This window comes from Brienomyrus brachyistius, chromosome 8, assembly GCF_023856365.1.
Source record: "Brienomyrus brachyistius isolate T26 chromosome 8, BBRACH_0.4, whole genome shotgun sequence".
NCBI classification, from domain to species: Eukaryota; Metazoa; Chordata; class Actinopteri; order Osteoglossiformes; family Mormyridae; genus Brienomyrus; species Brienomyrus brachyistius.
The window spans coordinates 10076793-10101475 of record NC_064540.1 but is presented as its reverse complement, the minus strand read 5'-3'; the positions used below and the strand labels follow the sequence as shown (position 1 = coordinate 10101475).

At 41.1% G+C, this 24683-nt stretch overlaps 2 protein-coding genes across 9 annotated transcripts in view; one reads left to right on the top strand and one right to left on the bottom strand.

Moving 5' to 3' along the window:
• The window catches only part of LOC125747946 (serine/threonine-protein kinase WNK2-like), a 37616-nt gene extending 23241 nt beyond the window's left edge, over positions 1-14375 (bottom strand). For 7 of the 8 annotated variants that reach the window (XM_049023627.1, XM_049023633.1, XM_049023630.1 and 4 more), the window contains exons 1-12: positions 14275-14351; positions 13046-13899; positions 9532-9704; positions 9025-9245; positions 8457-8614; positions 6676-6764; positions 6328-6547; positions 4444-4681; positions 3591-4246; positions 3058-3192; positions 803-1171; positions 376-585 (exon numbers count right to left, since the gene is read on the bottom strand). In XM_049023627.1, coding sequence (XP_048879584.1) covers positions 376-585; positions 803-1171; positions 3058-3192; positions 3591-4246; positions 4444-4681; positions 6328-6547; positions 6676-6764; positions 8457-8614; positions 9025-9245; positions 9532-9704; positions 13046-13702 — 3126 coding nt within the window. In that variant the 5' untranslated portion in view covers positions 13703-13899; positions 14275-14351. Of the gene's footprint in view, positions 1-375; positions 586-802; positions 1172-3057; positions 3193-3590; positions 4247-4443; positions 4682-6327; positions 6548-6675; positions 6765-8456; positions 8615-9024; positions 9246-9531; positions 9705-13045; positions 13900-14274 lie in introns of all 8 variants that reach the window. The other variant, XM_049023628.1, reaches the window with a different exon arrangement.
• Positions 14376-16759: 2384 nt separating this feature from the next.
• On the top strand, positions 16760-24001 carry LOC125747900 (ninjurin-1-like). Its single transcript, XM_049023499.1, has 4 exons — positions 16760-16901; positions 21109-21355; positions 22210-22416; positions 22618-24001. The coding sequence occupies exons 1-3, from the start codon at positions 16869-16871 to the stop codon at positions 22368-22370; spliced, it is 441 nt and encodes a 146-aa protein (XP_048879456.1). The 5' UTR covers positions 16760-16868; the 3' UTR covers positions 22371-22416; positions 22618-24001.
• Positions 24002-24683: the final 682 nt, after the last annotated feature.

The following is a 24683-nucleotide window of genomic DNA, read 5'->3' as shown; positions in this document are numbered from 1 at the left end:
TTTTGAAAAGAAAATGTGACTTTGGTTTCTAACAGGTCTAGTGTCTTTCCCTAAAACACTACAGGCTCATGTAAGGCTGCGAGTGAGAGGTTGGGGGTGGGCTTATAAAAGGATCGTGAGAGGATGACGGTGGGCTTAGTTAGGGTTGTGAGAGGGTGGGAGTGGGTTTATGTGAGGGTCAAGGTGTGTAAAGGATGACCGCTGGTGTCTACACATACAGTACTGTGCAGACAAACATATTTAAATGACGTAAAATGTAGCAATATGCATATATTCAAGTGTTTTTTTCTTGAGCAAATATAGTTACTAGTCAGGTAAATGGTTTAAAGCATTTACTCTGACCTTGACTTTGCACAGTATTGTTGAACATATTACCTCCACACTGGACTGTGATGCTACCTCAGCTGGGGGAGCTGCTGGCAGACTGTTGTTATTCTGCAAATCCAGTGCCTGGTTGGCATTCATTGCAGTGGCGCTACACTGTATTGCAGTGGCTAGGTTCAGGTTCAGCTTTGGTCCAGCTGGTGATAGAACTTCAGGCCACAACCCGGGGTCTGGATCGGGGGGTTGTGATCCAGCTAAGATCTGAAAAAGCAAACCTGATTATAAGGGCTACATTTGCATCACTGTTCATTGTCAATATTTAATATGATTAGTGATCTTCCATTCATCATTATGTGCCCATTATCCATTTGTCAGTTTATCTCTGCCTTTCATAATTAATATTTCATTCAACTATTTCTCGCCAATTTATCACTCATCATCTTAATGTTGTTCAGAGATACGGTGGGGAAGAGCTTACCTGCTCAGATGGCTCTGGAATAAAAGCGACATGCTCAGGTTGAGCGGGGGCTGTTGTGTTAGGTATCTGAGGACAGGCTGCCGTACTGGTGGAGCCCATGGTGAGACCTGCTGTGTTTGGGATCTGCTGTGGAGCAGCAGATAGCTGCTGTGTGGGCATGAAGGTTGGGGTTGACTGGACAGGTATTGATGCTGAAAGCTGCATAATCGATTCCACCATGTGGAGGTCCTTAGAGACTATGGGGGCGGAGGCGGGGGCGGGTGGGGCCATACTGCTGGGGACACTGTGATGGACAGAAGTAGGAGGACCAGGGAACTGTTCACCTCCAGCAAGAATGACCTCTGCTGGAACAAGGCATGATGGAGGAATCTGGAAATTCAAGAATGGGAAATTTACAAGTAAGCCGCACATATTAGTCTGAAGAACCTCCTCAGACACCAGACACTGTCCAGCTGAGTCTTAACAGCAGCCCACTTTGCCCTGGAATAACATGACGCACAGGCCTATGGGACCAGCTCTTCAGAAGCCATATGCCAATCTTCCGTAAGTCATCTTCTTCATCATGCATCTTCTTCATCAACCATCTCAGAGATTGCTGGTGGCAGTACAGCATTACATCTCAAACACTGGGGGTCTGAATCCGCACTGTGTATGTGGGGGGGTTGTGCATCATGTATAAATTTCCTTGTGTAGCCATGTGATAATGTCATTTTGACCGTGGAGGGACATTTTTTTCTGTCCCCACAAGGTGACATCTGTGACAACAATAAAAAAACAACTAAAAATGCCAAAGGTCTTGTATTTTGCTTGGTTACTTATGGTTATGGTGAGGGCAGGGTGGGGGTTAAGGTTGTCATAGTTAGCGTTAGCATTTTTCCCATAGAAGTGAATGAGCGGTCCCCACAAGGACTTTCGTGTACTTTCCCCCATGTCGTGTACAGTTCCTCTGGACACTCCAGTTTCTGCCCTCAGTCCAAAGAAAGGCTAAGTGGCATCATGTCCCTGTGCTGCCTGGGATGAGCTCCAAGCCCTGCGGTGACCCTGTCTGGAGCAGTGGTTGGAAGATGGATGGACAATCAGAAGTGAGCACGGTGACTCAGCAGATAGGCTGGTCACTTTACACCCATAGGGGTTTGCAGGGTTATACGTTCCGGTTTCTTCCAACAACACAAAAGCACTTTATTCAAATCAACTATCAACTTGTGTGCTCTGCAACGGATTACACCCCGTCGGGATCCACTTCCAATACTCGGTGTAACAGGCTTGATCAGTAAGGTGGCTGGAGAGCCCACAGACACTAGATGTGACAGTATGAATGCGATACACTCAGCAGGGTCAGAAATCGCAAGTGGAACCTGTGAAGTGAAGAAGCTGCCCACCGGACACTGGGGTGTCAAGGTCCTGACCCCCCCCCCAAAATCAGACAGACAGACTGAGGAATAATGATATCATGGACTAAAGAGAGAGAATATCAAAAAGAAAGATGAAAGAAAATTAAGTTTAAAGTTTAAAAGTGGGGGTGGTATTGTAGTGCATAATTATCCACTTGAGCCAATCACAAATAATTTAACTGTAAGTAATAAAAGAATGACAAAACAAAAGCCACATGCATATCCTATGGTTTGATTGCATCCAAGCCACTAACATCAGAATGATGGCTTGTGTTACTGAACATACAGACATGCGCACACAGGTGAGCACAGTCCCACCGGCGGACAGAGAGCGCGCGTCGGAAAATATGTCTCGTCAACCAGCTGAAAAGCAGACAAAAATATCTGCGTTATATAAACGCTACCAGGGTGGTGAAGATGGTAACACACCTCAACCATGAACAGGGTAATAAACAGGTTTCACATTGGGATTCTCTGGTTTAAACTATTGTTATTTTTAGCGATCAGCTATCACGTTTAAAGCCTACTGTAACAGTTAATGTATTTGCAGGTCAAGACAAACATCTGCAATAGACTGCAAGGAGACCATCTTGCAGCCTGCATGCGGATCTCAATAAATGGGCCAGACGTCTCTGACTTCACATATCAAGAGGCTCTAGAAATGTTTTTCCAGAAGCCCAGAAAGATGCACTGCAGTGACTAAAGCTGCACACTTTGAGGATAATTGTCATTAAAAAATGTTCTGATGTTTAGTTCAGTTATTGCATTGACTGTCGTCAGTAGAAGAAACACATGAACATCAAGAATCCTGTCCCCCCCCCAAAGCTGTAAACCTAGGGGGGAAACACTGCAGCTACACCTCACCTGCAGGTCTGGCAGGACATGGTGCACCGTGGGGGCTGCAGCTGGGACAGATGCTCGGTTCTGTTGACAGACCTGGCTGGGATCCTCTGCGGAGAGCACTGATGTAGCCAGTTCTGGAGTCAACATTGTGCCGGGCTGGAATGCAAAAGGGGTGATTTCTTAAAAATAAAAAGCATTTTTACATTACTGTTATTCTCCATAGCAATTAGGGCTAAGGCTCTTGCTTCAGGACCCAACAGTTGAACATTCTGCTAACCATGACATGGCCACAGATCCCGGACCCCCCAAGAAATGCCAAAACAATAAGAGACAAAAGAAGAACAGTAGTAATTTAGGGGTTTCTAGGTTTTCAGTCAGTTCACTGGTTTCACTTGTAGTCTACAATTAAATTCTCAATAACTGCACTTTTTAAAGAGTTTCTAAACCTACTGGTGGTTTTTGAGGGTTCTACTGCCTAATTATCTGTCAAATAGTCAAAAAAATATGAGACAAAGAGTGGTATAACTCAAAAAGTAGAAAGTGTCACAACTCACAACAGGATTCTGCTGATAGGGCCCCAGCTGGGACGAAGGTGGCTGGTAGGGGCCTTGGTTCACTATACTGAGAGGCTGCTGATATGGACCCTGGCAGAGCTGAGTTGAGGGAGGTTGCTGGGACCCCTGGAGCATCTGGTATGTAGCCTGATATTGAACGTGGTGTAGCTGGACTGTCTGCAGTGTCTGGAAGGCCCCCTGGGGTATCTGAGCTGAGAGTGTGTGGTAGGGTTCCTGGAATAGCTGGGTCGACAGCGGCTGAGAGAGATTTTGTTGCATCCGGGTTGGGAGCTGCTGCCGGAGCTCAGAGGCTAAAGGAATACAGACCGATGAGACAGAAGGAAAAAGAGTCTCCTGTTGGGACAGACAGGGTACGCTCTGAGCAGAACGGGCATCCGGCTGCATGAAGGTGAAACTGTGTTGACCAGCACTGACATCTGGCTGTATTGCGTTGAAGCCATTTTGACTAGCACTTGCATCTGGTTGTATTGTGTTGATGCTCTGTTGAACAACGTTGGCATCTGGCTGTATTGTGTTGAAAACGTGTTGACAGGTATTGGGGTCCGGCTGTATCACGTTGTAGCTGTGTTGTCCAGCATTCAAGTCTGTTTGCACAGTAAAGCCAAGGCCATTGTCCATGGTACTGTCTGAAGGGGCTGGGGAAACAGGAAGAGAGGAAGTGAGATGTAATATGCAACATACAAAACAGTTAGACAGACACACCCGTACTTGCTAACGACACAATGTCCCACCTCAACAAGAGACATTTAATAAAAGACATCTCAAATAAGAACCATATATTAAAAAGCACATATAATGAATAAGTATATGTGCGTAGTACCACTGTACTCACAAGTAATGTAGGGTATGCCAGCTGGTTGGTCAGCCATTGGCTCTTGGGCATCAGGCACAGTAGGGGGGCTCGTCTCCCAAGGGACCTTGCGGCAGGGCGTACTGCCTCCATCCTTCTGCTTATCCCCCTCTTCTGCAGACATCGCACGCTCCCGCCTCCACCGGATTAGAGACACCCGGTCACGGATCGACTTACCCACAGCCTTGACATCACTCTCTTGGAAGAGGCCGGACTCCACCTGCCAAGAAAACGTTTTTGCTAAGCAATGCAGAAAAAAAGTACAACAAACTGAAAAAAAACTTACATCAGGTCCAAACAGTGGTTGAGAAGAAAATGGATGAATATGAAGGAAATCTGGTAGTTTGCATTAAAGGACACTTTGATCTTTCTGTTCTCGTTTAGTACTCTGACATATTGGCGCAAACACACAGACGGAAACAGATAAACATACACTGCTATTAAACCAAGAACAGATTATGATTGGACAACTGCAGGCTTGCTGGGTCAAGATACACCATCTTACAGAACAACCAGGGTCCACTCTGAACTGACCAACAGCATACCGCTGCCACAGTGAAAAAATAAAATTTGCCCAGTTTTCTTTTATAATGAAATAAGAATCTCATTATAATTAGAAAAACACTTCATGGAAGCTCAGTGATACATAGATTGGAATGACCATGATTAGATTAGATTCAAATTTATCGTCAGCGTGCTGAGTACAGGTGTAGAGCCAGTGAAATGCAGTTAACATCTAACCAGGTACAAATTAAATATATATACAGAAATAAAATAAATCATACTAAATTATCTGTAACATACACATTAAGCGGTACGATGAGATGCCATATTGTAAATGCAAACTGGAGACACACAATCTGCAAAATGAATAGTTGGTGCAAACAAATGAACAGAGAGTGCAAAGAAAAACAGTGTTCAGTCGAGGAACCAGGTTATGTGTGGAGGGGGGCGGGCTGAAGAATCAACACTGAAAGGTACCACTGAGCATACTGACAGTGTTGGGGAAGAAGCTGTTCCTCAGCCTAACCCCTAAACTTCAGGTTGCAACTGTGTGGCTACTTCTTGGACATAGAGGATTATTCTCAGGTTGGAATGGGAGACACATTATTCCTTATTATAAAGATCTGAGCAAATAAAGTTACTACTGTAAAAGAATTTACACACATTACTCCTTATTATAAACATCTGAGCAAATAAAGTTACTACTGTAAAAGAATTTGCACACATTACTCCTTATTATAAAGATCTGAGTAAATAAAGTTACTACTGTAAAAGTATTTGCACACATTACTCCTTATAAACATCTGAGCAAATAAAGTTACTACTGTAAAAGAATTTGCACACAGGCAAACTATGTGCGGATGGCTTGACCGTAGCCTCGTCCTCTGCATAAAGTAAAACTTGATCAAATCATGTAAACGAATCAACATGACATTACATACCTATTAGGTTATAAGGGAAAACATTCGTCATTTAACTAAATCATCTGATTCTGATTTTAATCAGATAAATCAGTATTACATTGCAATGTAAGCCTTTCTTATTTTAACCAGATAATTTCACATCTCGTATCTTGTTATAATGAGATAAATTATGTCTCGTTGTAATGAGAGCTCTCTGAGAACTCTCTGCTGGAGTAGTACTTCCTTTGATTAGTGACCGGTATATGCAGATGCATGTGATTAGTTCTAGATATAATTTTTCCATTTCTAGTTATTACCATTGTTTTCATTTATGACTTAATGAACACTTGTTTGAGATACTTTGTAGACGTCTTATACCCACGGTCTATTATCATAAGATCAGAGGAATGTTTTTGAGAATTAAAGACACACAGCATCAGTGCTGCTGCAACAAACTCACCATCTCCTGGGCGACGCCCTCTGGGACTTCCCTCTCCAGGTCAAACGTGAACTCAATGGCTCCACTCTCCCTGTACTTGCCCTTCAGCTTTCTCGGATCCTCGATCCACAGCTTCAAAGCAATGGATGACTTCTTGCCGTCGTCCTCCTCGGCCAGCTCCACCCTCAGCCCTGTGTCTTCCGCAAAGAAGGCATGGCTCAGAAGGTCCTTGATGGAGAACCTACGGTGGTCATGAAACATTTAATCATTACAACAAAGGCCTGCATTAAAAAGAAAAGCCAGCAGTTTCATTAAGATATATTTTTAAAAGGGCTTCATATAGAAATAAACTTTATAGTAACTCCTGACCTCTTGTCCTTGCGATGGCAGATACATTCCCCGATTATCTCCTTGATCTCAGGGTCAGTGACCTTGTCATAACTGGCAGGCTTGACCCCCTGGAGAAATATCACAAATGCACAAAGATCATATAAATGATAGGAAAGCAATCTGTGGGCTTTCCTGCTACGTTATATATGGTATGAATGTGTAATAATAATAATAATAATAATAATAATAATAATAATACCCAGGTTTTAGAATGTCTTCAATTGATCATTAGTATGAAGTGATATGACATTGGCTACAAAAAACAGAATCACAGTGGCAACCAGGGATGTCTTGATTCACTTTTTTGGTACCCAGATCCAATCCGGTGTATTCAAATATATCTTCCGATTCTGAGACCTGATCTGAGACATGCGCATGCAGTAGGCATTCATAAGCCTTATCGGAATCATTCCTTATGATGTTTCTGGAAGTGCCTAATTAGATTTGTTGTTTTAAATGACACTCTGTTGCTTCCTCCTCTTAAAGGGTTGGCATTTCAAACACTGCAGGTAGCTTTTGGAACAACCTGATTTTCCAATTTAATGGTGTGTGAGTGAATGGTGTGTGAGTGTGCCCTGCGATGGGCTGGCCCCCCATCCTGGGTTGTTCCCTGCCTCGTGCCCATTGCTTCCGGGAAAGGCTCCGGACCCCCAGCGACCCAGTAGGATAAGCGGTTTGGAAAACAGATGGATGGATGGGATGATTTTCCAATTTAAAGAATTTATCATCTCAATAGTTAGTCATTTCAGGCCATGTGTCTCCTGCTTACTGCAACATTTGATGGAACCTTACAATCTGTGCAAATGACATAAATTCGGCATATGCAAGAAATTAAAGGGATCAGCCTTGAAATTCAGCTGAGGTCGATACCAATCAGTTAAAAAATTCCTGAATTGGTCCAGATTCTGATCTTTGATATCGGGTCAGGATTGGCAGTAACTACATTACAATTACTAAAGTCTAAGAGAGGAAACAGACCTAAATTAATAATCCATTAACATATTAGGAAACACTACTGTACGTCAGTCAGAATGAGACCAAAAACTATCCTTCTGTCCTTAAACAAATGTCTTATTCAGTGAACTAATCAAGATAACAATCACATATATGCTGTATACACTCAGTGGCCACCTGTGTAATACCAGCTAAGTCCTGTTTTTGTCTCCCAAACCACTTCAGGTGTTAATAATTTATGTTATGAGAAGGTCATTCTGCACACCACTGTTGCACTAAGTTGTTATTCTTGCATTTCATAGCTTTCCTGTTAACTTTAACAAGCCTGGTTATTCTGCCCTGACCTCTCTCATTAACAAGGTGTTTTTCTCCACAGAACGTACGCGACTTGATGCTTTTTTTGTTCATTGTACAATCCTCTATGAGCTCGAAACAGTGCACCGCGTGAAAATCTCAAAAGGGTGGCTGTTTCTGAGATTCTGAAACCACCACATCTGGGCCTAAACATTACATCACATTTAAAATCGCTTAGATCCGGCGTTTTAGCTGTTATACTGCTTAGTCACACAGCAGGTGAACTGCCTGACCCCGTCTCTTGGCTGTATGGATTCAGTTTGCAGGAGCAGGCTGTTTGATGAAAGAAACAGTGTCCCTGAAAAACTGAAAATACTTTCATGTAATCAGAGATCCACGCTGACCTAGAGATGCAAGTGAAACGCAGATGCGTCTAGGGGCATGCAGGCTAATGTAGATAAATCATACACTGACGCCTGGTTCTTGCAAGGCACAAGCACAGCTCTACTCACACTGGTGACCTTGCGGTATATCTGCGCTGCATTCTGGCACTCAGCATAAGGGTACTCCGAGGTGGCCATCTCCAGCATGCACATGCCGAAGGCATAGACATCCACAGCCTCGTCATAGTGCTCTTCATACATCTCAGGGGCCATGAACTCTGGGGTACCTGGGAAGTGCATGATAAAAGCAGCCCCCCCTTCAAGAAACTGCTTCCAACAATGATTCATAAATAGTAAGTCAATACTTTTATACAAAGAAATTTATAAGTAAGGATGAGAGAGCAGCCAGTCCCTAGACCAACTGAGTATAAAGGCCTTGCTCAAAGATGCCACCAACACAATGGTTTAACTCTTGGATATCAAAATGATTAATGTGCTTTCTGTTATTTCAAATATGATATTACTTTCAGTATCTCTGAAACTAGTTTCATACAATATGAATCTCAAATATAATGTTTACAACTTATTGATTTCTAGAAAGTTCACAAACCATTGCCCAAGCCACAGTACGTATGGCCTGATATTACCAGAAAATTTGAACTGGATGGAAAATAAAATCATAATTCCGACAGCTTGCCTATGACACTTGTCGCAAATGAGGCTCTCTTGAGTGTCGCCAGACCCAAGTCTCCAATCTTGACAGAGCCCGTGGGGCCCGTGATGAAGATGTTATCGCACTTGAGGTCACGGTGGATGATGGGTGGGGTCCGGGTGTGCAGAAAATGCAGGCCCTTCAGAATCTGCCTGCACCAGCTGCGTAACACCTTGGGTTTCATGAGCTTGAACCGACGCAGGTACCTTTGAGGTCATAGGAGCAGAGATGTAATTACCAATATGGACACAAGGTCACGTAAGGACACCACAACCATGGTATCATCCTTGTAGAGTCCGCAACAGGATTGTTTTACAAAACAAATGCAGCTGCCTCAAAATAAGTGACCAAACTAGAAATCAAAGATGCCACGACGTGGCAGCCTTGATGGTAGTTAGAACGTTCGGTCCACAGTTGTGCTCTTGTCCGTGTGCAGACCTTTCCTGGATCTGCAGAGACATTACACTACGAAAGATTAAGAGAACGGCTCACGTTTTCAGCGTTCCAGACGTCATCAGCTCAGTCACCAGCACAATGCACCCCTTGCCCTTGACTGCAGACTCCCAGAAGTCGTAGAAGCGCACAATGTTGGGGTGCTGGAGCCCCTTCAGCATCTCAGCTTCCTCCTTGAAACGCTGCCGCTCTGCCCGGGCCAGCTTGCGATCCTGGGACAGGGTGGCCATGTCAGGTTCTTCATATTTCGATTGCAATTCGACTGACTCCTTGTCAATCTTTTGTATTTTTTCAGAATTGTATTTCTGCTTTGGTTTCCCATAGATAAATTCAGAATTTTGGTAATGCAGGAATCAGGTGCAGAAATTCAGCAGCACTGTAACTAGATTTAAGTTTAGTAACTGAAACAGATTTCAGTGACTGAAGTACTTTGCTTTTATAGCTACATGATTAATCGATATTGAATCACGATTTATATTCCTATGTGATCTCACTCAACGCAGATAATTGGAATGACATTACATTATTTTTGATTGTGTAGAAAATGAAAGATTGAGCAGTGGGTCTAATATAATGAATTACAAACATTCACGGCCCAAAACTTTGAGACGTTTCATAAGTGGTAGCTCTGCCGACGAAATCCCTTGTTTGTCACTACAGACAACGCTTAATCGTACAATGCCTTCTCCATTATTTCAGTTGTTGTGTCTTTAGCTATATATTAAAAATATTCAACTGCATACTGTCATTCTGACTGGTCACAAATTGCTGAATGTGGTAACTATCTAATTTGTTTGTTTATATATATATAAGCATATAAGTGAAACGGTGCTGTGATATGAGGGACACAGGCCCCTCAAACTAAGAACTAGCTCCCGAATAAGTTATGCCAATAAAAACATTTGAAGAATGAGATGTGAACAGGGTGCTTAAAATCACCAACAGGGGTCTTTTGGAGGATTAGAAGCACGAATTCATCTAAATGTATGTTTCTGAATCACGGGACTGAAGTACCAGGAGAAACTTCTCTTACAGAGACAGCAACACATGCAGAACATAATAACACTGCATGCATTTTTGCACAAAATCTGTGTGGAAAACAATGAAAGAGCTGAAAATGAACCTATATTGTGACATCATAAACAACAGTATTTACCTTTTAGGAATGAAAGCTTGCTACTGGGATACTTCCCCCTCTGTGGTAAAAAGACTGAGGCAGGACCTCAAACTAGAAGTGTCACTTGCAAAAGTGCTGCAATCCCTTAGTTGCACAAGGGTGGAACACAGCACTATCACTTCCTTGTCAGCAATTTTCTTATAAGGGCGAGTGAGCAGGATATTAAGCCTTACATGAGAAAGCTAGCATGAGAATTATTCAGCTGCAGTCAAGTTTCAATACATGGAACATCACACCCGCATTGTGTAAATCCACATGATAACACCTTCTCATGATTACCTTTGATGTTATCAAACATTTCCTTATCTAAAAAGACCCAATTTCACAATGTTAAAGCTGGGGTTTCCACAGAATTGTGAATAACCACTCTACCATTCTTAGCAATGACGTATTTATGGAGAAAATTGGGATAAAACATGCCCACACACACGGCAACTGTGAACAGTTCTCAGCACAGAAGAGGTACAGAAAACAGAGATTATAGTGATATAATCTGATGAAGCACGGTGGGCAACTATGTTGCTGTGTATTCCTAGCAGGAAACAAACAGGGCAAGATCATCTCTCATGGCCAGCTGTGTTAAAGGTCTCCCACTTGCTCAATATCCACAGTATGAGGTACTAGCACTGATGTCCTTAAGTCCTTGACGTCACTGTTTCAGAACTAGATCAGCCTCAGAGTTACAGAGTGAGAAGAATACAAATGAGCCAATGATTAACCCTGCCTTTACCCTCCCTTTACTCTGCCTTTACCCTCCCTTTACTCTGCCTTTACCCTGCCTTTACTCTGCCTTTACCCTGCCTTTACTCTGCCTTTACTCTGCCTTTACCCTGCCTTTACCCTCCCTTTACTCTGCCTTTACCCTGCCTTTACTCTGCCTTTACCCTGCCTTTACCCTCCCTTTACTCTGCCTTTACCCTGCCTTTACTCTGCCTTTACTCTGCCTTTACCCTGCCTTTACTCCACTTATCTCAGTGAAACATACTGCTTCACCTCACAAGTGAGACAAGGCTCTCCTCAGCTAGTTAAACTTTAGTTTCCCTATCCAATAAAGATAATCATTAATTAATTACTTTTTTTTTTTTTTAATTCTCAGTCCATATCATAGGGTATTCTCTGATAATCCACCTGCTCATCCTGAAGATGATGACCTGGATATTCTCAACTGCACAGTCACACAATCTACAGATGAAACTAAAGGCTAAACCCTCGGTTTAGAGGAGAAAATCGTTACTTTAATAAGCCAGAGAGAGAGACAACTGGTACTGAAGTAATGCGATACCCCTGAGGGAGAGTTACATTGTTCAGTTGTTTCACAAAAATGTATCCATGTTTTATGCATCCATAGGAGAGCAGGACAGTGTAAGTACATTTGCACATTGGTATCGCAGTGTCTTCTTATTGTCTTCTTATAATCTGCAATATTTTTACTATTACAGGTACATGGCTCAGCTCTCAGCCATACAGTGGCTTGTTGGGAAGCTCAGAAAAGAGCGCGTTTTCAAAATTCAACTTTTGCATAAATCTAAGTTTCCTTTCTCAAGGAACTGCATTTTATTTTGGTTATTAAAAACCAGTGAAGGACTTGGAGAGACAAGTCAGTTTGTTAGAATAAAATTCATATGTCTGTGTAGAGTATTACATGTACATAAAACTGACCTTCATGAGATAAGCACCCCAAAATTGAACAGGTTTCTAAAAACATTTTGAGCCTCAAAAAAGACACGTGTTGCATGGGTAATAAAAATAAAGATCTGCTTATTTGGAAATAAGGTGCTCTTTACGTGCTATCAAACGAAGAACAGATGTGGTGTCATTCACAGGAGTGTAGGAGTCACGGGAAAAGTAGAAAATCACTGAAACTACGCACTAATCTCTCTCTCCTTTAATCCACTTCTTTCGCAGGAATAACACAAAGTGTACCTGAACTGTAGGCCTACCTAAAGTGTAAAGTGCATAAAATGTTTTAGGGGATTATCAGAGGATTTTTCCTTTGTGCAGTGAAATGGTGACATTCCACTTGTCAAGTTTCCAACAAGCCAAAGCTGAGCTGCGTAGCTGTAATAGTAAAAGAGAAAAGTTACAGACGAAAAGGGAAACACTCAGAATTGTCATTTTTCTGCCTAAACCTATGAGAGTCAAATGAGACTAAAACCAACAACACAACTGTCATTCATGACTAGATCTGATTAAGTAAAATCCTTCGATACCAAACCAAGAACAAATCCAATTTTCCCTAAAAATCAGACTCAAATGCTGAAGAAGGACAATGTTAAATGAACACTCAATTCCATAGTGCACATTTCACTTTAAAACTTTTCCGTTTCCTATATTTGGTTTGATAGTTGTCATGCACACCGAATAAACACTGAATACCTGCAGTTCACACCAGGCAACTTCAACCCAGGTGTCCGTGTCCAGACCCTTGTAGACGGTCTTGAAGGATCCTCTCCCAAGCTCAATGTCAAACTTGAGAAACCTGCCACTTGGTGAGGTGGAGACGGCTTTCATCTCCGCCTCCTCCTCGTTCTCATCGCTGACCGCTTTGCCGGTGCTGCTCTCATGGTCGGGGGCGGCGACGTGGACTTTGTGATCAGTGTCACTGCGTTCCTTGTCTTCGTCAGCGCTCACACTCTCCGTGGCACTATGCTTGTGAGCGCCGTGGCTCTCGGTGCTCGACGTCTCCCGGCGCGTCCCACGTGTCCTGTTAATGACTCTCTCAGGGTTCCCATTCACGGGCTTCTTGATGTTGTCACATTCAGCGGCTTCAGACGCTTGATCGTCAGAGTCGGACAGCCACAGGTTCTTCCTGACAAACCTTTGACGGAGGAGTCCTTGATTATTTGAAGAAAGGTACACGCTGGGGTCGCTTCCTCCTTTTGGTGTTGCTGCATTGCTGATGTAGTTCACGTTGCTATCACTGATGCTCCCGTTTAAGACATCATTAGTGTTCACGTCCAGGTGAGAACTGGAAACAGATGAAGATGTATATTCCAGCTTGGGATCTATACTGGTTACGCCCCCTGACTCCATATCTGGTGCCAGTTGAGAACGTTTTTATTGCTGATGTACTGTTGACAGCACGATCTTCTTCCAGAGGCCGAATGGGTAGCTGCAGTGCTGGCGTGTGCTGACGCAGTCTGCCATCATCGCTACAAAACCATTAGCACACTGTAAGCACAATGACGATGCGTCTATTTTTTATGTGATTTTCTAAATCTTGCATAACGCTGTAAAAAAAATACAGTAGCCTCATTAATTTTTTAAATTAATATCATTTGATCTTCATAATGCATCTAACCACGAAATAATATTACTAGCACACTGAAGGGTAGAAAGCCATAGTTGTAGCACAATGCCAGCGTGGCGAGGTAAGAAAAGCCCGAAACTGTCGTGATTCAGCAGTTTCATAAATCACTGTACTCGATTTTAACTGTCCGGATTAAAATAAATATTCATGCAGCGAAATGACCCTGCGCACATGCACAATCCTCTCTTTCTGTCCCGGAGCTGAACTGAACAATTTGCAACGCTCGTTTTTTATAAAACAACATTTTTTAAGGTTCACAAACGTGAAGTACAATATGGATATTATAAAACAATACCCTTTTGCAAGTTACAGACTCCATCTGCACCGGGATCTTTCCCGCACGGAAACTCACATTGTCATAATGACAGTAATGCACTGGTACAGCACATCTTTTTTTTCTACATAGGACCCACGCCCCTAGCAACCACTCTCATCCAATAAAACTGCACGTTTTCTGACCATACCGCTTTCAGCACAGGGGTCCATCAGGGCGACACCATTCAGTTCGTTCACCGGTGTGTGGGGGTCACGCAACCCAATAAACAACCAAAGAGTTGGTTTCGTAAAGTTTTTCTCGATTCTCAAATGACAATTAACATTTGCAAAACAACAAGTGTAATTTCCACACCATTATGTCACTTTTGCGTGGCAGAACACTTCTTATTGCTTCACACAAACGTTTTAATACATTTATGCAAATGATTTTGTACAAGTCTCATCATTTGGCACTATTTCCAGTTGCTTTAGTCTTATTGCTCAAAACAGATTATGTAGTTTCTCACTGTAATAATTTTACACCAAAAACTACACATGTATGTGATTTTGTGTTAGCCACCACATGCGAAATCATTAACCAAGCTTTCAAAATTATTCTAAAATATATTCAACAAATTGCAATGATGAGGCATTGTTGTGTTCTTGGTTTCCACAATATATGAATTTGTTGTTCTTGTGCTGCCACTGCCGGTGTTGTGTTATACAGTGCTGTATGACTTTTGTCTGCTATTGCACTGCGTCTTGAGATCTAAAGAAGTTACATGCAGATTTGAGTGCTTTGTCTTGCCAGTAAACTTTTACATACTGTAACGTAGAGCCCTGAAATTTTGAAACTGGTGTATTTCATATGAACAAGTATCAGTTTCCTGTAGAAAAACTGAGACATTGTCATTGATAAAGAAGGAAAAGAATATCATTCAGAACTTTGGAGCTCAGGAGCATACTTACACTTATATTTCAATGCTGACTATACAATTCATTTAGGAGGCACTCACTAATTCATCGATGGAACTCTTTGATTTTGAAACACGAGTTAATTGTTTTGGGTCAGTTACACGCTTTGGCAGCTAAACCATAGTGTTGTGCCATATGCATAAACTGTTTTGAGAAATGCTCTTATAGTCTTGAGAATGTTAAATATGTTTCATAAAATGTGCCAAAGGAAATGAGGAAAAACTCTAAACATGGAAACGTTCGACCCTACATTAACAAATTAAAAAACAAACAAACAAACAAACAAACAAAAACAGGTTAATACTGAGCATCTGCCATGATCTGCTCGTCAGCTCCTCATGTGTGCCACGCCCCCTGATTACCCACATGTGCTTCCCTGAATGTCTCCAGCCCTGTCTGATTACGTTGCTTAGTTCTGTTGTATTTAAGTCATGGTCTTACCTGTTTCCCTTGTCTGTCATCGACGATAGTCAGTGTCTGATGTTTCCTGTCCCGCTCCTGCAATTAAACCCAGTTTCCCGTACTTTGCCTGCTTGCGTGTTCCTGCTCGCTCGCCTACCTGCACGCTCACCCAGCGATCGCGAGCGTATCGTGACAGCATCTGATGAGCCAAGTTATTTTGAATTTTTATATTGATAACTCAGATTTCCAGACATCAGTAATAATAATAATAGTCAGACACAGGGCATTGAGACAAACAAGAACTAATACAAAATATCAAAACGTGATAACTAGGGAAAAGAGCAACTGAGAGAGAGAGCAGAAATAGAAACACCAAACAGAGCAACACACAAAAGAAGTTCAACCATAACTGACTGGAGAACAGAGCAGGACCACTTAAATACACACAAGGCTAACAACATACGATACAGGGCAGCTATAGGAACAATACCCAAATTAACCAATCAATGAAAGCACAGGACAACGAACAACAGGTGAAAGTCACAACAACTAATAAGCAAAGAAACTATAGGAAACATAGACAGCATAAACACTAGGAAAATACTAAAGGTTTACAATACTGGGACAATTAGGACCATAATAATATGCAAATCGTAATTAGAAACAGTAGAATAGGGAAAAACCTGCAACAGGAAAATGATAAATAACATACATTATAGGGAAACGGAAAACCAAAAAAACACGCCTTTAGGAAAGAAAAAAAATCTATTGATCCGATAACCTGATCAATGAATAGATTCAGGTACTCAGCTGACTTCACTTGCACTTTCCAATTTTGTATTTTTGGTAGCCAACATTTTAAAAATGATTTTTGTCTGGACGGTAAGTACCACTTAAACACCGGACTTATACTCCATTCTATGGTTTAGAGTTTATAATTGTAGCAAAGGACTTATCTCTTTATTGCGAGTGATTTAATCTGGAGATGATATTGTGGTGAAAATAGCGGCTTGACAGTAGCCTACATCGAGACAGTTAAAGTACGGCACAGATATGTGCGGAAACATACTTTTCCCTTGACTTAGTGGTGGAGGTTGAGGGTGGGGATTTCCGGACTTTGCTAACCTGAAAGCGTTAAAATGTTGAAGTGGTTATTCATTTACTATTTCTTGCGCGCTGTTAAAGCTACACTTCTTATAGAGGGTACCTTACGTGTCAAATAATAGTGAATTTTCACTTTGTCTGATATACATCACCATGGAGATCATGGAAATGAATGGAGAACTAGAGGTAAGAAACTGATAAAAAATACATTTCGGTGGGCTGTAGATTTTAATACAACTCCAACATATTGTACCGTAAGTCAGTCGCTGCTTCTGTGCAAAAGCTAACAGGGACATTATTTAAAATATTATTTTTATTTTGAACTATTACCATCAAAATAGGCGTCTGTTTACAACAATTAATTTTACAACCGTGTGCATTTGACTTATACATGTGACAGTATAGATTTACGTGTTTAGTTTCCAGAAGCTCTATTCGAAAAGCATCAGTGATTATAGCCTTTCAATGACATGTATGTGGCTAACGAAGAAAAAGTTTAACTTTTTTTCATTGTCTGATTCCATTACTTCCACTTTTACATATTTGTCATATTTAGATGCTTTTTGTCCAAAGCGACGTACAAATCAGGCAAACGGCACATTACAAACAAAAGTCCAGTCAATGTGTCAACTAGACGTAAGTACAACTAGACTGAGCTTCCAATGAACGCTCAGGTTCAAGCGTAAGCAGTACTAGGGTAAGAACTACATGTTTTAACAAACCAAGAACCTTCAAACTATTCAATAACCAGAAGTGCATCAGAGCGCAACGAGGCATTAAGCTATTTACTACACAAATGTAATTAAATATAACAAATATATCAGTATGCCTACACGCATATTATAAATAATATACGTATCTAAGAAGAAAATATATGTATGCCTGAAGAAAAAATATCTATGTAAGATGCGTGACAGACCGTATAGTGGAAACGGAACGTAGGTCATCGCACTGTGATTGGCTGAGAAGCACCTGCAGGTCATTTATCGCGCTCTGAATGGCTGAGAAGCACCTCCGTGAAATTGACCCGCCAGTTTAAATTTTTTATTAAAACAGGTCTCAGTTGTGTTTGCTGTGTTTGTGCAGTTGAATTTTTTGTTTGTGCTGCAAACAGGTCTCAATTGTTTGTGCAATTGTGCCGTTTAAAAATGTTCATGTTGTTATTATTTCTGAGATATCCCTATTGGTTTATGCCATTACATGATCGTTGTATAATGCTCATTTCTCATATAAACAAAATGTTTACAGTATGTTTGATGCATAGTCGTTTGATGCATTTAGTGAAGGCAACACCAAACAAAAAGAGGTCAAATGTAAACACTGCAAAAAACAGTTTCAGCTACAAGAAAATCTGTTTCACCTCTAACAATATTTAAAATACAGTGGAAACCACTTACAGTATATGGATGAAAAAGCTTGGGATAGAATCAGTTTAAACTGTCCCATTAATTTCAATAAGTGAATTCTGATTGGCTGTTGGAGGCTCTACCCACTTTTTTTTAACCTTGTACTGCAGTCACCATTTGACCAGCTGTGCAAAGTTCATGGATCCATCCATCCATTTTCCATCCATTTTCCAAACCGCTTATCTGATTGGGTTGCGGGGGGTCTGGAGCCTATCCCGGAAGCAATGGGCACGAGGCAGGGAACAACCCAGGGTGGGGGGGCCAGCCCATCGCAGGGCACACTCACACACCATTCACTCACACATGCACACCTATGGACAATTTAGCAAGTCCAATTAGCCTCAGCATGTTTTTGGACTGTGGGGGGAAACCGGAGTACCCGGAGGAAACCCCACGACGACATGGGGAGAACATGCAAACTCCACACACATGTGTCCCAGGCGGCGACTTGAACCCGAGTCCCAGAGGTGTGAGGCAATAGTGCTAACCACTGCACCACCATGCCGCCCCAGTTTGGGGATCCTGCCATCAAAATTCTGACAATGGCAGTTGTTTATATTTTCATATTAAAGTCAATGAGTGAATTCTGATTGGCTGTTGTAGGCTCTGCCCTCTTTTTCAAACCTTGTACCACAGACACCCATTGACCAACTTGGCAAAGTGTGGGGATCCAGCCATCGAAAGTGTGACAATGGCAGCAGTACAAATATTTGTAGGATAGCAGGCGACATAATTTACCTGAAAATGATGACATAGTTGATAGATTTTCTATATATCTGTTTTCTGATTGGATGAAATTTGATTGGGTGCAGGAGAGGACCGTGGACTGTGGACGTCCACCAAATTTTGTCAGTTGCTTTAATGGCAGCCCATGACTATGTGTCTCAGCTTTGGTCGGTTTAGCTTAAAAGCTGTGAGGGGGGCTTTTTGAAGACAACATAATCAGATGTTAGTCTCCCTGAGACATAAAGAAAAAGAAAAATATATATATTATAATGATCATCTGCTTATAATGATCAATTTAACCCAGACGGATGTGATCACTACAGTATACATGGTTTGTTTGAAAGAAATGGAAACTATTTATTTTCTACTTTTTTGGAATCTTGCTTTTTACTTTAAAATTAAAATGTCATAAGATGTTTTCATTTCAAGCGATTTGTGCTTTGATTTCAGTTGTTTGAAATGTTCAGTGAATAACCATAAATGGTTCATCTGTGTGTGTTTCCTACAATATTTTTTAAATCATTAAGATAGTCTTTCGTTAGAAAAAACACCCCAGGGTTAATAGTCTATTTATTTACAGTACAAACTTTGTCAATGAAAAATGAGGCAAAAAAACAAACAAAAACTAAATAATTGTTCATTGATCGTAATCAAGGTAATATGTTCCATTAATATTGATATTGATTTGAGGTCGTATCACCCAGTCCTACTGCAAAAAAGTGGTTGCAATTAGCAGCTGCACTTAGTACTGTATATAAACCACGTAATTATCCTTGGACAAAAAAAATAACTAATGCTGTTTGAATAAAAAAAATCACCTGGTATGTTTTCTTCAATGATGGTGTTACCCACCTTTTGATGTGTGATGTAATAAAAAAAGTAAATTGTTGCAAGACTGAAGTTTGCACTTTCAGGATATCACTCTTTTGGCCATGTACTCAGGCTTTGATAGTGGAAGCCATACTGAACTTTGTATTTTGGTCAGAAGTGGAATTCACACGATTCACCTGTTACTGCCCTATGTGTGTAAGACCCTCTTATTTTTCAAACAGAGACACAGGGGGATCAATTCATGGACAATTTGGGTGACTGTTGAGTGTTTCCTAGATTACACAAGGAGTCTGCATTTTCATCTTTGTACTGGCCAGAAATTTGAAACCCAAGAGTAGAAACCTGAGCAATGCAATTCTGGACAAAATCCTTGCTTAACTGTTACAATATACTAATTCAGAATGAACCTTCTGACACGTCACCCTGGATGTTTCAGGACATGACGCTCACACAGGCTATAGAAGATCATAGGAGATTCCATTTCAGGTCAGAGTTTCATGCTGCCCACACTGCAGCATAGTTGCATAGTCGTAGGATTCATTGTGCAAACGTTTGTTGCTGAGTAAAGAAAAATTAGCCTATTTGAGGAAGCGAAGGGTTCATATCTGAAAATTTCAAAGGAAGCGTAGATGAGAGCCGTGGAATTACATTCTAGTTACCCATAGCCCCATGGAGAATTCACCACACAGACCGTGAAGGCTGACTGGAATCAAGGCTCTGCTTAAGATTAAACTATTTATCTTATATTTATGTAGTAGGTGCTTTTATCCAAAGTGATGTACAATTGGGTGAGGAGGGTCAGCAAGTCCCTGAAACAGTCAGGGTTAGTAAGGGCCTTGTTCAAGGGCCCAACGATGAAAACACCTCTGGAATCTGTAGAGCCACACAACACACCACACAGTTAATAGATCAAAGCCACTTATAACATTTGTCCTTGAACCATGCTGTATCATGAAGGTGTTGTGACTAAGACTGAAAAAGTGAAAAAGTCAGGACATTCATCAAAATCCCATCATCTTTTGTAGGTAACGTGATCAACGAGATTGTACATTTTGAGTGTAACTTACTACCCTACTCCTTACATAAATGATAAGGTTGAATTGGGTCCACCATTGTCTGCTGACTGAAATAAATTTGACACCTCAGTGCTATGGCATTAGATACTGTAGCTGTTTGGCGCACTGTTCTCAAACTTTCAAAGTATTATGTCTTTGATTCCCACCCTCCACCTGGTGTCCACATGCTCTGCTATACATTCATTGCCTGTTGGGGTTGGGGGCATTCAGGTTTTAAAATTTAAATTGTATCTGTATCTATATTCAAGTGTATCTATACACAAGCCAAGAAATAAGTAATAAGAAATAAGTATTTCAGTGTATGGGATAATCAGTTCATCATGCACATGACAAATAAAGGACTTTGACTTTTAGACTCTTCGTGACGAGGCTCACAGACGTCCACACCAGCAGGCCGACCCCCTGAACATGAACCACTACGCTAACAAGAAGAGCGTGGCAGAGAGCATGCTGGATGTAGCCTTGCTGATGGCCAATGCTTCACAGCTGAAGGCCGTCATGGAGGAGGGGTCCGATTTTACCTTTTTCTATGCGCTAATCGCGCTTATCAGCATCTCCCTCACCCTTCAGATCTTGGTGGGCATCCTCCTCATCTTCATTGGTGAGCAAGCTTGTGTTCACTAATATGCTCTTGACAGTATAGTGTAGTACACAAACATATCGCAGCCTCGATTACTCAACTCCACATTCACCTCAATATGGTCAACTAACGGTTAACCACTGCTTGTCACCAGCATGCCACTGTGGTCAGAGCTGGGATACCAGGGTTTCTATAACCGAGCCACACTGAAGAAAGTTGTGAAAACCTATTAATGTATTTAAGCGATTCAGGGACTTGTTCTGTCAAATCAATGTCATTTTGTAAACCTGACTCATGGTGTCCTCTCAGCCTGCCAAATTACGGCTTATTTTAAATGCAGATATTACAGGCATTTGTAAGTACAGCTGATGATTACACTTTTTTTCAATCTGTGTTAACACAAACACTGCACCCATATGGATAATGTTAACACTGCGACAGCCAGCAGATCTGTTGAGTCATTATCCATCGCTGGAAAAATCTCAGCAGCCTGAATGTGATACATGCATTGGATAAAGCTTCAAAATGTCACACAGAGTGTGGGTATAAACATATGCCTCATCCGTTACTTTTCCCACATCACCCACTCGTGTAATATCCTATAAGTCGGCACTTTATTCCGAATCTGAATGGCTCACAGGGGCTCGACCCATTTTGTCACATAGGATCAGATGGCAGGCTAGGGCTACATCAGCCATCTGGCATATTCATCATAAGAGACTGACCTCCCTCTGCTGCAAATTCTTTTGTGGAGACCCCTTTTGTGGACAAAATTTGCCGAGGTGGATCCTACAGTCCAGGGCTGAGTTTTAATCCCTGTCTAACCCTGTGGCAGGGTTCTCAAAACTCAAAGCTGATTTCTACACCCTCTGCAGTGAAGTGGGACCTTAATGACGAGAGTAAGCACCACAAACTGAATGTCCTGGAGAACCTCACCACAGCGCTGGTCTTCCTCATTGTGGTGGTGAACATCTTCATCACGGCATTCGGTGTCCAGAAACCCACAGGACGGTCAGACGTGGGGCGAGCTGTCTGACCATTTAGCCAATGTGTGTTTCCATGACTCTCCCTAATTCAGCAAGGTGGGTTTCCCTTATCATTGTGGCCCATGAATGGTAAGTGAAACTTAGTCAGTGAGGAAAATCTCATGCTTTTATACAGGAGAACTAAATCAAAACAAATAAGGAAACCATTGATGCCTCATCATTGTATGGTTAGTTGTATGACTTAAGTCTAAATGTGAGATTCTCAGCAATAACATTGATCTCTCTCACTCTCTTCAGGTCCTTCTTGTTCTGCCTCTTTACAAGAACTAATGGAGAACAGAGTCTGATTTCAGCAGAGGATGGAATGACTTATCACAAAAAACAACGTCACACATATTATGGACTGCCACACTGATTGCTTTTCTTGCTTTTTCTACTCTTAGAAAAAAATATTGTCAGTGGTATTTTTCATTGTTTGCATATCAAGACATCACAATTACTTTGATGGTTTCAAATATTTTATATAATGTCTGTGAAGCAATGCCTACTTAGGTTCTTCTACAGTAGCAATCATAAACGTTAAATACCAAGTAGGCCCAGGATCACAGCAACCCTGCATAGGACAAGTAGGTATAGAAAATGGATGGATGGATGGATGGATGGATGGATGGATGGATGGATGGATGGATGGCGATACCATGAAGTACTTTATAACCGTTTGTCATTACCTCTTGTTGAAGCTTTGTATAAGAATAATTCCTTTTAATGGAAAATAACTAATGTATACTCAGTTGCTAAATCACTTTATATATCACTTTGCATCAATACAACAATATAATTAGCATTTTGAAAAGCATTACATGAGAATTACATGTAGTAAATACATTTTTTGTAAAATTGAGTCAAACTATTTACGCCTAAATATTTACAGTATTTAAAAGATTTTGTGTAATCTCTTCAGCCTATTCAAATGGCATATAATGTACTTAAAGTTATTTCATAAAGTTTATACGAGATTTGCATCATGCCATTTAGACTCCATATTTATATACCCAGAATGAATATAATAGGTCTACACATTAGTCACATATTTCCAAAACAGAGATTCAGTTTACCATATAAACATTCAAGTTCCCAAACGAGCTTGATGGGCCGAATCGCCTCCTCTTGTTTGTAAAATTCTTATGTTTTTATGTTCTTAAGTTTATTGTCATATGTATTAGAAATACAATGAAATACTTGTGCTCGTTCTCTCTCTACCTTACATACAGTAAAAGCCCTACATAAATGGAAATGAATAAAAATAATAGAATAGACAATCCCTATAAGATTAAAAATTCTCACATTACACATCCACTGCATCAGTAATTACAAAAATCTGTATAGTAAATACTGTACTGCAATTATGATAAAAACTTGACAATGAAACATATGCAGTAAAACATATTTTTTGGTCTAATGAATATGCCAGAGGAGAGTAGCTAATCCCTGCTCAAATTCATTAAATGAAACAGGTGCTATAAAGGGGACTCAGGATTCTGCAAATTTAGTAACAAAGCTGGTAAGTTGGTGATTGTGCTATTACCAGGACACAGTCTCCCTCTAGTGGTGACATTTTCATTAAACAATTTTTATTTTTTGGTACTATGTATTATCAGCATAGAATAAAAAGCAAACTATGTATGTATATTTGGTGGCATGGTAGCTCAGTGGGCAGTGCTCCAAGGCTCAGGGTTCAAATCCTCCTTCTGCCCCTGTATGTAGAGTTTACATTTACTCCTTGTGTCACATGTGTTTCTTCTGGTTACTCCTGGGTTTCCTCTTATGATGCAAAGACACATGGTATATGGTTGCACATATATTATATATGCCCTATGATGGACCGGCATCCTATCCAGAGCGTACCCCTGTGTTTTCCTCTGTGATGCCTGGAAAAGGCCCCAGGAGGCCACGTGACCTTTCTCAGCAAAAGTGATTGGTCGAAGGAGGGACAATAAATGGTTTTAACTTGCAGCAATTATAATTACTAGGTGCTTAGAAAGGGAAAATGAACATACAGTGGTTGAAGCTTTACTTGCATGTGCTTGCAGAGTGGACATGAAAGAACTACCCACTTCCTTTTTGAAGGTATTATATAAAGATATGATGAAATCTATTACTGGTCCGTTAACTGCTTGGCCAACTCAGGCATTTATTGACCAAAGTTCTCCTCTGTGAGCTGGCCTAGTAATGCACAGCGAGAAGGGAGCTTCCTGCTATAGAGCTAATATCAAAGTCTAAGCCCATTAAAAATATATAATCTGTCTACACCTACATATATTCATTTGTAACGGAGACTAAGAACTTTTCAGTGTATATTTCCT